General features: G+C 36.1%; 1 protein-coding gene and 1 pseudogene across 1 annotated transcript; one reads left to right on the top strand and one right to left on the bottom strand.

Annotated features, from left to right (window-relative positions):
* The first annotated feature begins 1,475 nt into the window (after positions 1-1,475).
* LOC120178339 (40S ribosomal protein S3a) lies at positions 1,476-4,472 on the top strand. Its single transcript, XM_039184207.1, has 7 exons — positions 1,476-1,530; positions 1,628-1,675; positions 1,776-1,881; positions 3,208-3,348; positions 3,448-3,633; positions 3,804-4,004; positions 4,159-4,472. The coding sequence occupies exons 1-7, from the start codon at positions 1,520-1,522 to the stop codon at positions 4,252-4,254; spliced, it is 789 nt and encodes a 262-aa protein (XP_039040138.1). The 5' UTR covers positions 1,476-1,519; the 3' UTR covers positions 4,255-4,472.
* A 900-nt stretch (positions 4,473-5,372) lies between these two features.
* Positions 5,373-9,533, bottom strand: LOC120178345 (annotated as a pseudogene).
* Positions 9,534-14,161: the final 4,628 nt, after the last annotated feature.

The raw sequence follows: 14,161 nt of genomic DNA, 5'->3' as shown, positions 1-14,161 counted from the left end.
TTGGGTTTTCAATGAAGCTTCAACCACTCATCCACTATGAACGACGGGCGTTTAGTGACGATGGCTGGCAGGGATTGATTTTTGGTAACCTGGTGCATTGGAATGGAGGTGGTCGTGCTGATCACCGACCACCGATGGTGGAGATCCAAAGTGAAGTGAACCGAACAGTTTTCTCATTCTTCGTGACGAACAATGGTTGAAATGGGTGGGTTAAAGGTCGGGGTTGAATCACCGATTGTTGCTAAGTCCGAAAGCGATGGTGGTGCACTCCATGCCTGTTGGAGAAGGATGAACGACGAAGGGCGACGGGAAAAGGATTTGATTTAAGGTAACTGGGTTTTCACGAATGAGAGAAGAGAAAAAATGGGTTGATGGTCGGGTATTTACAATCTGACCAAAATATTATTACAACTTATATTAATTACATAAAACCTCAATAGGAGTCTAGCCTATATAGGTAAGGCATGGTTTTGCATACCATAATGCCATGAGTTCAAACCAGCTTAGCCACCATTTTTCTTATTTTTTATTTTTCTCTACTGGCCTAAAAAGGGAAATTCAGGGTTAAGTCCATGGATTTCCTATATATTTGAAATTAACCCAGTAATTTTTAAAATTACCCATTTTGATCTTTTAACTAAATTAAATAAATTAAATATATTTTAAATTAAAATTTGGGGTGTGACAATTGAAATGGCCGTGGGTGGTTTAATGGGAAAAAGAATAAGAAGATGAAGAAGAAGAAGAAGAAAAAGAAGAAGAAGACACGTGAATTATTAGTTAAGAACGGAGCCATGATTGAACAATAAGGGGACAAGTTGTTTTATTTAAAACTAACAAGGTCTAAAAGTAATTAAATAATAAAAATTAAGTGAATAAGAGTTTAATTTCATTAATTTTAAAATTCAAAGGTCTTAAAATGTAATTATACAAAATAAATTTGGGGTCAAACCATTAGTTTTAAAATTGATATTATCTTAAAAAATAATTTTACCAAAAAAATTATGAGGGACAAAGGCTTAATTGTATGATTTCAAAATTATCAGTAGGTTAAAAAGTAATTATACCATGAAAGTTGGAATCATTACCCTCCCACCTAAAACATTGTTCCATACCTGATGGGGTGTTAACGATTGAATGATTAAAATTGAGCGAATTAACAGCGTAAGAGATCAAAATCACTTTTTTGGAATTGGTGACCAAAATCAGACAGACCAAAAATATAAAGCCCATCCATATAGTTTACCATTTTAAAAAAATAGTTAATTGACTAAAACAAAACAAAAATGATAATTAGATAACTAAATACGTAATTTTTTCTTATTTTGATCCAAAAACCTCTTTCAATAACAATTCAGTTCAAGCTGGGTCCAATTCTCCAACAGCAAAACTCAAAAGCCCAAAGCCGAAAAGGTTATAACTATATATACCCATCAATAAAGATAGGGTTTTTGAACTGAAAAAGAGTGTTGCTCTTGCAGCCGTCTGCGCGTCGTAGCTCGCCAGCAAAGTTTCGAACATGGCCGTCGGGTAGTCTTCTTGCTCTCTTTAATCTCCGCCATTGTTAAAAATATGTTTCTCTTCTGTTCTTTAATCTGCTTTGTCTTATATTTGTGTTGTAATATAGGAAGAACAAGCGGATTTCCAAGGGAAAGAAGGGAGGAAAGAAGAAGGCGTGAGTATCATTTGATTTTTTTTTACCTTTTAATCATGCTTTGGGTATGTTAGAAAGATATATGTTTGTTGAGTGTTGATTTTTTCCGGGTTCTCTTTAGAGCTGATCCGTTTGCCAAGAAGGATTGGTATGATATCAAAGCTCCATCGGTTTTCACTACGAGAAATGTCGGGAAGACTCTTGTTACGCGTACTCAGGGTACCAAGGTGTGTTTCCCCAGTTAACTTGTTACTTTTGAAAGCCCTTTCTTTGATAACTTGAGTGGAAATTTGGTTTCGTTCAGATTCTTGTTGCATTTTGTTGATTTTTTAGTGTTATATTGAAATGTTGATAAGTGAGTTTTTCATGCCATTTGTTGTTTTGCTATCGATGTTTGACTCTGATTGATGACTCCAGACCTTAACGAACTGAGTTGAGCAAGGTCCAACTTGACTCACTTAGTTCGGGTTTGTTAATTTTTTTTAAATAATTTTTTAGTAGTTATCTTAAATTATTGCATTAAAAAAAATGAAAGTCCAAATGATTATTACTAACTTACTAATAGATAATAAGAAAGATGTTAAATTATTAATTAATAATTATTAATAACTATTACTAATTTACTAATAAATTATTTTTTAATAAACAATAAAAAAATATTAAATTATTAACTGTACCCAAAAATTCTAGCGAGCTTAACCAGTAATGTGTATGAGTCGAGCAACAAATTTTTTTTAATGAGCACGAGTCGAGCAAAATTTTAAAGATTGCTCGACTCATGCTCGACTTGCTTGATAAGAACCCCTAGCACAGATTATTATTTTGTATTTTTCTTCTTTGTGGGATTGATTATAATTGTTGCTAGCTGAAATGTCTGCTTCGTTTATCTGATAAACTGTTAAAAGCCTGATATATTATATTGGCTTAAACTAGAAAGCGCTTTTTTGCTTTAGCTACCTTAACTATTTTTTAGTCAAAACAATCAATATCTCATTGGTCGAAAGAAATTTTTCTGACTGAAAGTATGACAGGACTTAGAATGGTTACATATAATAGTTTAAGGACTTATTTTGATAAAAAAAAGTAGTTTAGGGATTTAAAGATGAAAGAGACATAGTTTAGGGGATATTCTTACATTAAGCCTATTATATTATCAATCAAATTGGCTCTGCAATGGTTGAAGTTTTAATTTGTGCTGTGTCTGGTATGAAACCTCAATTCATGTTAACCTTTTACTTCATGGATACCTAGAGGATGTAACAATTGATTATGATAGAAATTCTAGGAAACCATAAGATTACCTTTCAAGGGATTAGTGTTGGTAAATTATGAACTTATTTTTTCCTTGTTCTGTTTAGTTTTTGCATTATTGGTCAGCTTAAGTTATTTAGACACTTATGTTGGTTTCCACTTACGTTGGTTTCGGACCTTGGGTAAATCTTAGTATTTAATAATTCATGACTGCAGCAGTGTTACTTAAGCCTGCTAAATACATTATTGTTTGATTTTTATCTGCATATTAAATGGTTTGGCCTTTACTATTTTATTGGCAGATTGCTTCTGAAGGACTTAAACACCGTGTGTTTGAAGTTTCACTGGCTGATCTTCAAGGAGGTGATGAGGATCATGCTTACAGAAAGATTCGTTTAAGAGCTGAAGATGTTCAAGGGAAAAATGTTTTGACCAACTTCTGGGTATGATAAATACAAGTATCTTTTGTTATGCCATTGTTTCTTTGTTGTTTTTGTTGGTAAGTTGACAAATTTGCTTTGTTTTCCTTTTCAAATTTCCAGGGCATGAATTTTACGACAGACAAACTAAGGTCTCTGGTGCGCAAATGGCAAACTCTGATTGAAGCTCATGTGGATGTGAAGACAACTGACAATTACACATTGAGAATGTTCTGCATTGGATTCACTAAAAGACGCCCAAACCAGGTTAAAAGGACTTGTTATGCTCAATCCAGCCAGATAAGACAGGTATAATTATGTTATCTTACATTTATTTAATAATCGTATTTTGTAATAAATTTTCTCGTCTTATACGTCTTTATATATTGGAACTTCACTTGTTACTTACACTGTATTTATGCATTCTTTGAATTGGTCAACCCCAAGATTAATTGAGCGAAGTTGCTTCTGATATTTAGATACGCCGAAAGATGAGGGAGATAATGACTGCCCAAGCAACATCCTGTGACTTGAAGGGATTAGTTCAAAAGTTCATTCCTGAGATGATTGGAAAAGAAATCGAGAAGGCAACATCCAGCATCTATCCTTTGCAGAATGTTTTCATTCGTAAAGTAAAAATCTTGAAGGCACCCAAGTTCGATCTTGGAAAGTTGATGGAAGTACGTTTCTGATACTTTTCTGGCTTTTACTCTCCCTGCATTCTATTGAACTTGCATTGATATATTCCATGGAGCCTTGTTATTTATTTGTAGCTGAATAAATCATTTATGCAGTGGTTGTTAATTTTCCCTCCTTTTCTTTTCACTTATTTAGGTTCACGGTGATTACTCGGAAGATGTTGGTGTGAAATTAGATAGGCCGGCTGATGAGACAATGGCCGAGGCTACTCCGGAGGTAGTTGGAGCTTGAACAACAAGTTATCTTGTTTTATTCTGCTTCTAAGCGTTTCGTTGATTGATTTCCTTTTACCGGAAACTCGAGTAGAGAATTTCTTGGTATTTTTTATGGTATGGATAAGATTTTGCTGAGCATTGAGTAGACAATCTGTTACTCCTTGGATACTTGTGTACTAGACGTTACATCCATACAGTTTACTTTTAATAGTTCAATCTTCTATGTTTTATTAATTTTTATTTATTTTTTATATTGTTCGTTTGCTGATTTGTTAAGAAAGAAATCAAGTTCGGAAAGAAGGAAGGTTTAAGGGTTTATTTTACCTCTAAAGTAAATCCAGTTAACATTCTTATCCAAGTCTGTAAACGAACTGAAAAGTTATCGAATTGTTGATGAAAAGTTCATTTATTTTGTTTATTTATTAAACGAGTGAACATGAATAAAATTTTATGTTCGTTTAATTAAATGAACGAACATAAATAAATGACTCGTTCTTTCATTCAATCTACAGATCTTTTAAAATGTTAAGACTTAATAAATTTTAGCCTTAAACCCTCTAGTATTTTAAAACCCATATAAAAAAATATCCAAATCATTTAAAGAAAATATAAGCTCTAAAATTATTTGGAAAGAACAAAACTCTTCTCGAATATAAATCCAATTAATTTTATGTTCATTCGTTTGTGTTCGTTTGCCATTTTAACAAACGAACATGAACAAGCTATATTTCTTAAAAAAATGAACACGAACGAGAAAATTTGTTCGTTTAGTTGTTCATATTCATTCGTTTGTTCGGTTAAAATTAAACAAATGAACATAAATATCCCTCGTTTGTGTTCGTTCGATTCGTTTACATGTCTAATGTTATCTTTATTTATTAATCACATCAATTGTATTTTTAAAGTCATTTAATTGTATTTATTTTATTTTATTTATCAATATTAGAATTAAAGGAAATAATATTAAGCATCAAAAGTACTTAATTAAAATAGTTCAATAATAATATTCAAAGCACTAACAACATTAGACAATAAAAATCCATTCCAACAAGAGTTCTCAAAATGTATCATTTGATAAAAATAAGTACTTAAACTATGCTTTCCTTTTTGTTTTAAGTACCTAAATGAATAATGTTAATGTTCAAGCTGAATACAAGCATGGCTGCAAGGATAAAAGTCAAATTCCGTAGGGTGACATGTTTAGAACAATTACTGATGCTCATCCACGAATCTGAACAACCAAATTATCCAAGGAACTTAATCTTTTACCAGGTAAAATGTTTCCACTCTTGTCTGTGCTGCTTCAGTCCCTATGATTATTAGCAAACAGTATGTCGTTTTTGTACAACAATGAAAGTCACCGGTGGTTGATAGTCCGGCTCTAGAGAAGCACAGGCGGATCCGAAATGAAAATATATCCTCCTTCACCTTCCGGATTGCATCGAGCTTATAAAGCAGAACTTGATAGAATTGCCTGCTCCAACAATACACCAATTAATACAACACATGAAGGGTCCCCGACATATGCATATGCATGACCAACAGATCATACACGCCTACATTATTTAAATGCAGGACTACAACCGAGTCGAATTTTAGCAAAGGAATGGCAACCGGAATATAGAAACTTTTACCAACAAACCTGTAAAATAAAATCCGCAATGGCTTCTGCCCTGTTGCCTTCCTAAAGGATACCAGAAGATTCCTACACAAGAAACTGTAATTAGAAATGAAAATACACAACTTGATGATTCAATGCATTTATCTTTACACTAGTTTACCTGATCATGCCACCACTAATGGTATCGTGTGCGGGGTCCTGCTACGTTTTGTACAAGTCCTGCATGAGTTCCAGTCTATGCCCTTGAGCACAAACTAGCCTGGCGTATATTTTGTCACTTCGGGCCAGTCCTGTGAAACTACTACCTACAGAACCAGTATAGATGAACAAGCCGAGCCTAAAGTCTAGCAGACTAGCACCAAGATGGAAAACTAAGCTTTAGGAAAGGGAATTATACAGCTGCTATCAAGGGGCTGGAGTCTTCTCCGTTTGCCGGGTGAGTCACATCTGCTCCAAATATTATTTCTGGTACATCACTAACTAGTAGAATTCTGCAGTTGATAGCATCCAAAAGAACAGTGTTCCTGCCACCCATCTGTATCGATTACGACAAGTAGTGTCGTTTATTACGGACTTTCAGATACATATAGTTAAAAGAATATAGAAGCATATATAGTGACCTTAACATTGATCTTAACTCTTAAGAGCGACATTAGCCAAGTACTGTTTACAGATCTTAAAGACATGTTTTATGAGACAGCATCGTGATATCAAGCCTAGATCGGTTTCACAAATCCGCTTCATATCATCTGAAAAGGTTGAATGATCTCACAATTCAGATCATTATTCCAGTTTTTCCATCCTTTTCGGAGGCCAAAAGGAATAAAGCATAAGTCTAAGAATTCGAACGACAAACCATCATAGCCTTACAAACCATAAAGTGATCCATTGTTGTCAGGCAATATAGCTAAAAGAAGCTCTGGTTCTTTTTTACCTTTGTTTTATTCATGGATGCATGATGAACATACTTCAAAGCTTTTTCCACTTGCTCAGGCCTGGCATTGTAGATTGGAATAACCGGCTCCGGATTGAACTCCTGTATAACAGCAATGGCTTATAGAACACTCTCTTGCACACTTCGAGAGAAGTTAATACATGATCATCAGCTTACAGTCATCCCATTGATCATTTTCTTATATCACATGAAAGAAAGGGGCCAAAACATCAGCAACAAAGTAAGAGAACATCTCTATAAGTTGGCTGAAGAAACATGAACCCATGAACCTCATGCTTACCTTAGCTTTATTCGTAAATTGGACGTAATAAACGGCCTACGTTCATCTACCCTGTATCTTAACTAATCAGTAGACTCAAATAACGTAAATTTGGTATATTTAATCTTCACAAACATTTCAAGAATCTTAACTGACCTCCCTGATCAATATTTTTCATCCTTCCTATGCTGAAAAGGGAATATTGACAACATAAGCAAGCATATATTACCTTGTTCATCATATTCCACTGCCCAACTTGAGGCAGGCAATCCTTTTCTCTTCCAGTTTCATGATATTTCAGCTGCAGGGTGCCAATGGAATGGTCAGTAATGAATATGAAATCTTTTTTCTCTTTCAGATTATGCAGAAATTTAAGGAATATTACCCATGGGGCAGGAAGGATTCGTGATCGTGCCTCGACTGAAGCAAGCTTTTCACTAATTTTGATCCCAAAATCCTTTGCATATATAGGATCTTGGTCATAAGCACTATGTTGAACTGTCTGCTTGTGTTCAATATGCAGCAAAGACTGTTCAACATACTGCTTCCAAGAGAGCAGTTATTTGCTTCTCATTCAATCTTTTCGTGTATCACCATCCCTCGTCAATTCTGCAAGCCTGGCAAAGGAAAGAATAAGGATTTCTCATGAGAGCTTGAAAAAAAGGAGGGAGGAGGATGTTGTTGACAACCAAAAATGATGAAATTTTCAATGACATCTGACCTCCATAGGTAAATAATTTGCCTTTCTTTGGTTTCCTACTAGAAGGCAAGGTAGATGTGTATGCTGAATTGTAAAGCCATACATCTCTTGGAAGTATTCAACAACAGACTTCATGGTTGAGTTATCATCAACTGGAAACCTGAAAAAAAAAGCACCATAGCATTAGATGAAATGCCAAGAATGAAATCAGGCTGCAGCTGCAGTAAAAAGAGACCTTCACACTATCAGAATCAGATAATGGCCTTGACAGTACATCCCTGCCTAGTAGCTGAGCAACAGACTCGATTCCAGGGGGTGGCTCGGTGAATGCAGCTGAAGCCATATCTATTATGAGCAACAAGCTTTACTCGATCGAATGTTCACCCTAAGTTGGTTTCATGTATATATTGGGTAGAATGTAAACGGGTTGGGAAGGGTGCTAATGATGAGTTTGTAGTAGTTTGAAATAAAGATTACTAAAATGTGAAGTTATCTGGATTTTGTGGAGTATTGTTGTATTGGGTTAGAAACAAGAATAAACCTTTTCCTTGAGAGCTTGCAACAGTTTGAAACCAGGACTATATTTAAAAAAGGTATAATGCCACAAATATTCCCCAATATTTACCAAAATGATCATTTTTGCCCATATTTTTTTGGGAGCATTTTGGCCCCCAAAGTTCCACTTTAGGACAAAAAGCTCCATCTATAGATGAAAACTATTAGATAACACACGATTAGCGCTTCAAAATAGGAGTTTTTAACCTTAAATGAAACGTTGATGGCTAAAATGCTCCAACAAAGTGATTATTTTGTCAAATGTTAAGGGTCTTTTTGCTCTAAAATGAAATGTTGGGGCTAAAATGCTCTACAAAAATAGAATAGGAGGTAAAATGATCATTTTGATAAATATTAGGGGTTAATATTTAGCATTATGCCTTTACAATATTAAATTCTCACAATGTTTATTCCTAAAGTTTGATTTAATAAATATTCATATATTTAAGTATTTTGGCCCAACAATTCATTTTAGAATAAAAATGTCTCTAACGCCTATTAAATAGTTACTGGCCCGTATTTGTTTTTTTTAGTATTTTGATTCCCCAATATTTCATTTTAGGATAAAAATATCTTATTTTAGAGCATTAACCATTTGTAGTCTTACGATTTCCATCAATGGAGGTATTTTTTGCCCCAAAATAAAATGCTAGGAGCCAAACGTTCCAAAAAAAATGGATCAAGTGATTATTTAACCAAATGTTACGGACATTTTTTTTGACATTATACCTCTCATTATTAGGGTTAAATAGTATTTTGACCCTAAATTGCACTTCATTATCATTTTGGTATTTGGATAATTTTTGTTTATTTTAGCTCTTAAACATTCACTTTGTGATTCATGTTACCTTAATTCATTTTGTGTTAAAAAAAAGTCACGTGACATCCTAGAAACATATCATGTTACACTTGATATATGTTAAATATAAAATTTATAAAAAAAATATTAAAAAAAACTTCAAGATAATATTTAGAAAAACTTTATGATTTTTATAAAAATGGTATTATTTTAATTTTAGATTTTTAAAGTTATTTTATGAATTTTCTTGGATCCACAACCAGCTTCAACAGGTTCTTCCGTTTGCGTTTTCTTTGTTTATAATCTCGACTTGTTTGCTGGGTTATTGTGCAATTTTACAGTTTTTCTGATCTCTCCCCATCTCCCCTGTGCTCGACCGAGAACCATCGACCCCTTTAACACCCATATTCCAGTCACTGCTAAACAAGTGGTTGATCTACTTGTGTTCTTTAGCTTCCAGCTAAAAGATCTACTTGTGTTCTTTAGCTTCCAGTTAAAAGATCTCTCTTTTTGGGGGTTTATTCTTTACTTTTATTTTATTTTTGTCTGAGTATATTCTTTCCTCGCTTTCTCTTACTAAATCTGTCTGTTGTATGTGAATCTTTTAGATCGGCTTGCCTTCGTAGTTTAAATTTGTTTTGTAGAGTTTTAAGACTTTTTAGTTTGGTCTATTTTGAATGGATCAGTGATATTTATGTGTTAATTAGGTGATCCAGTTGTTTTTGATTAGTTCATTACTCTTGAGAACTGTCTCTGGATTTTTAAGATATTACCCAGACTTGAAAAGTAAACTCTTAGACCTCTCTCTCTCTCTCTCTCGCTTGCTCTCTCTTTTAAGCTCAAATCACCCACGAATCAGGTACTTTTAATATTGTTTCCCCCGTATATTTTATTCCAGTCGATCTTTGTTTGAACCTTATAATTGTTAATAAACTTACTTATTATTATTATTAACCTAATTACACAATTTATCTTATAATTGTTAATAAACTTACTAGCAATAAATTAAAATCGTACTTAGTAACCAACTAGGCTTTTTAGTACCCCTCAATTCTCTAGCGTTTTTCTGGTGCATCTTCTGTCTTCTTTGGTTTCATTTTTCATAGTTTCTCATAGCTTCGACTATAGATGATTACTTGAGGTCATGCCCGTCTTTTAGAGCCCATGGGGCGTATAGGGGAGGGCTCGATATAGTGGTGACAAGGAGACTAGACTTAGAGTTTGCTCGTTGAATGTAGGCACATTAAATGCTAGGTTGCTAGAGCTGGCCGACGTACTTAATAATAGGAAAATAGATTTTGCATGTTTTCAGGAGACTAGGTGGAAAGGGGCTCGCGCCAGAGAGTGTAATGGGTACAAGTTGTGGTATTCAGGCGTAGATAAAGCTAGAAATGGGGTGGGTATCTTGGTATCCTCTAGGCTCAAGGAAAATGTAGTTGAAGTTTGTAGATACCGGGATAGGATCATGATGATTAAGGTTATTATAGAAGAGGAAGTGGTGAATGTCCTTTCAGTGTACGCCCCACACGTTGGCCTAGGGGAGGGGGAGAAACGTTGCTTCTGGGATCAGTTAGATGATGTACTTAGGAGCATTCCGGAGGACCAAAGAGTTTTCATAGGGGGAGACTTCAATGGCCATATAGGTAGTGCAACCGACGGGTTTGACGGTGTTCATGGGGGTTTCGGTTATGGTAGCAGGAACGATGAGGGACGTACGTTGCTTGAATTCGCTACTGCACACGATTTGGTGGTCACTAACTCCTTATTTAATAAGAGAGATGCGAACTTGATTACGTTTCATAGCGGGGGACATTGTACCCAAATCAACTACATCCTGGTTCGAAATCGGGATCGATGGGCTTGCATTGACTGTAAGGTGTCCCCTGAAGAGGCATGCGCATCGCAACACAAATTATTGGTTTTGGTGTTTCGCGTACCGCACGGGCGGAGCACTCATAGGAGGGCTAAACTGGGTAAACCTAGGATCCTTTGGAAGAAGTTACATGGAGCGGCAGCTGATGACTTTAGGAGTAAGGTTTTGTCTAATACAGGTTTTGGAACTACAAACTCAAATAATGCAGATTTGTTATGGAAAAATATGGCAAATTCCATCAGAGAGATGGGCAAAAACACCCTGGGGTTGTCGACAGGGAAGGCCAAAGAACATAAAGAATCGTGGTGGTGGAACGACGAAGTCCAAACTAAGGTGAAGACAAAGCAAACTTGCTTCAAAGAGTTTCTACAATGCAATGACGACGAAGAAAGGTCGAGATCTAAACAAAGATACAAGGAGGCAAAGCGGGAAGCCAAGAAAACGGTGGCTAAAGCAAAGGATAAGGCATACGAGGAAATGTACAAGAGATTAGACACCAAGGATGGACAAAACGGCATATTTAGGCTTGCAAAATCTAGGGAGAATAAGAAAAATGATCTAGGTAGCATTAGGTTTATTAAGGACAACAATAGTGTTCTTTTAGCGAAAGATCATGATATAAAGATGGTTTGGGGTAGTTACTTCTTTGGCTTATTTAATGTCGGTGCCTCTCCCTGTAGAGATAGTACCGTTGATGGGTCAGTCGACCATCATACTACGACCAATGACTGCCCTACAAGTAGGATTGGGTTTGAGGAAGTCAAAATGGCTCTTAGAAAGATGGGAAGGGACAAAGCTGTCGGTCCTGATCAAATTCCTATCACTGTGCGGTTGGCCCTAGGAGAAGAGGGAGTTAAGTGGTTGACCAACATGTTTAATATTATTTTAGAGACTGCCAAGATGCCAGAGGAGTGGAGAGAGTCCACGGTGATACCAATCTATAAGAATAAAGGAGATCCCCAACGTTGTGGTAACTACAGAGGTATTAAACTACTCAGTCATACCATGAAGCTATGGTAAAGGGTGATAGAGGTTAGGTTTAGACAAGTTACTAGGGTTTCGGAAAACCAATTTGGCTTTATGCCAGGCAGGTCTACCACGGAGGCGATTCATCTACTTCGACGACTTATGGAGAAATATAGGGAAAAGTCTAGAGATCTTCACATGGCATTCATTGACCTTGAGAAGGCTTATGATAGCGTTCCCCGAGATACGATCTGGAAGACTTTGGAAACGAGACGGATCCCAACTGCTTATATCCGGGCGATTCGTGATATGTATTGTAGATCTACTACACATGTCAGGACTACAATTGGCGACACCGAGGCATTCCCAGTGGAAATCGGACTCCACCAGGGGTCAGCTCTTAGCCCTTACATCTTCGCCTTGATTATGGACGACATCTATTGTGCGACACCTGACGGTGTACCATGGTGTATGCTTTTCGCTGACGACATTGTCCTAGTTGCTGAAACAAAATCTGAGTTGAATAGTAGACTGGCTACCTGGAAGACTGCTTTGGAAGAAAAAGGTCTAAGGATCAATATTGAAAAGACAGAGTATTTATGTTCAAACTTCAGTGGGGACCAAAACGATGAAGATGTAGAAGTATGCATAGAATGACACGTTCTCCCCTCAAAGGATTGTTTCAAGTACCTAGGGTCTATGATACATAAAGATGGGGGTGTAGAAGATGACATTACACACCGTATAAAGGCGGGATGGCTAAAGTGGAGGGCCGCTACTGGAGTTTTGTGTGACAAGAAGGTGCCTCTAAAACTTAAGGGAAAATTTTATAGAATGGCAATAAGACCAGCACTGCTGTATGGATCAGAATGTTGGGCAACCAAGAAGGATCATGTAAGGAGGATAGAGGCCGCAGAAATGAGAATGCTTCGATGGACATGCGGTAGGACTCTGTGGGATATGACAACAAACTCTGCTATTAGGATGTCCTTGGGGGTGATGCCTGTTTCCGAAAAATTGAGGGAGGGAAGACTACGGTGGTTTGGGCATGTCCTTAGGCGACTACCGTCGGATGCGGTCAGGAGGGTAGAGTCGATTACAGTCGACGGTGCCAGAAGGCGAGGACGACCAAGGCGGAAGTGGGAAGACTGTTTGAGATATGATTTGATGGATTTAGCTCTTACGGAGGACATGGCCTCTGATAAGAAAGTATGGAGACTCAAAACTAGGGTAGTCGAGTAGTGTGGATAACTTCTACTTTTTATACGTTTCTGTTATTAGTATTTATGAAGGCTTAGAACTGGGCTTGCTTTCGTTGACTTCTGTGTAACATTCTCTTCACTTTTAAATTTAGTCGGGTCTTACGTTTTCTGTCTATATGCAGAGATTTTTTCGTATGGTTTTATTTGCAGGGATTACTGCTCAAGTACAAACGCGCATATGATATTAATGATATTAATGTCTGCATATGAATATTGTTCAACTATGTATTTATGTATTTATTTATACATGCATTGCATTTTATCTATATTTTTAATTTTCTGACTGCCGGAGGTCTTCCACGGAAACTACTTTCAACCTGGCATTGGGGGCAGCCTACTACCCTACCTCCCCTTATCCCATTGCATATGGGAATTGGGTTTTGTTGTTGTTGTTGTTATGAATTTTCTTGATTTTTAATTTAGAATATATCATCATTCTTATAGTGTTATATAAATTCTTTTAATATATATATATTAAACTTATATGTATATCATAGTTAAAACTTTAAGAACTAAATTGAATAAAAAATTAAATATTGAAATAATAATTAAAATATATAAAGCCACACCACCGCCGAAGAGAGGCCGGCCATTTGGAAGCACAACTTCTAGCATAGCCTCCGCCTCCGCCGCTGATTTAGTCACTCCGTCCACTCTCCTCGGCCCTTCCCTTCAAATCCACAACTCCTTCTCTGGTAAACCCTAACTTATAATTAAAATCAAAGAAACGACAATCCGTCACTATTTAAATTAGCATTTTTGCTTAATTGAAATTACATTCGTTGCAATTTTATCTTTAAGGTTGGAATATTAAATTTGTTGTTGCTACTGGTTGTAGAGCTGAACAATAAAAGGATAGTTCTAGCACTTCAAAGTGGGTTGAAGAGTGAGTTAACTTGGGCTTTGAACGCTCTCACATTGTGGGCTTGCTCG

Source organism: Hibiscus syriacus, unplaced genomic scaffold, assembly GCF_006381635.1.
Source record: "Hibiscus syriacus cultivar Baekdansim isolate YM2019G1 unplaced genomic scaffold, ASM638163v2 tig00112347_pilon, whole genome shotgun sequence".
Lineage (NCBI taxonomy): Eukaryota > Viridiplantae > Streptophyta > Magnoliopsida > Malvales > Malvaceae > Hibiscus > Hibiscus syriacus.
Note: the sequence above shows the minus strand (reverse complement) of the source record. Positions and strands in the feature narration are given on the sequence as shown.

Excerpts from the sequence above, each read along its gene's own strand:
- LOC120178339 (XM_039184207.1), top strand. Across the intron at positions 1,882-3,207 it reads CGCGTACTCAGGGTACCAAG|ATTGCTTCTGAAGGACTTAA; the intron begins GTGTGTTTCCCC and ends TTTTATTGGCAG. Across the intron at positions 3,634-3,803 it reads AATCCAGCCAGATAAGACAG|ATACGCCGAAAGATGAGGGA; the intron begins GTATAATTATGT and ends TCTGATATTTAG.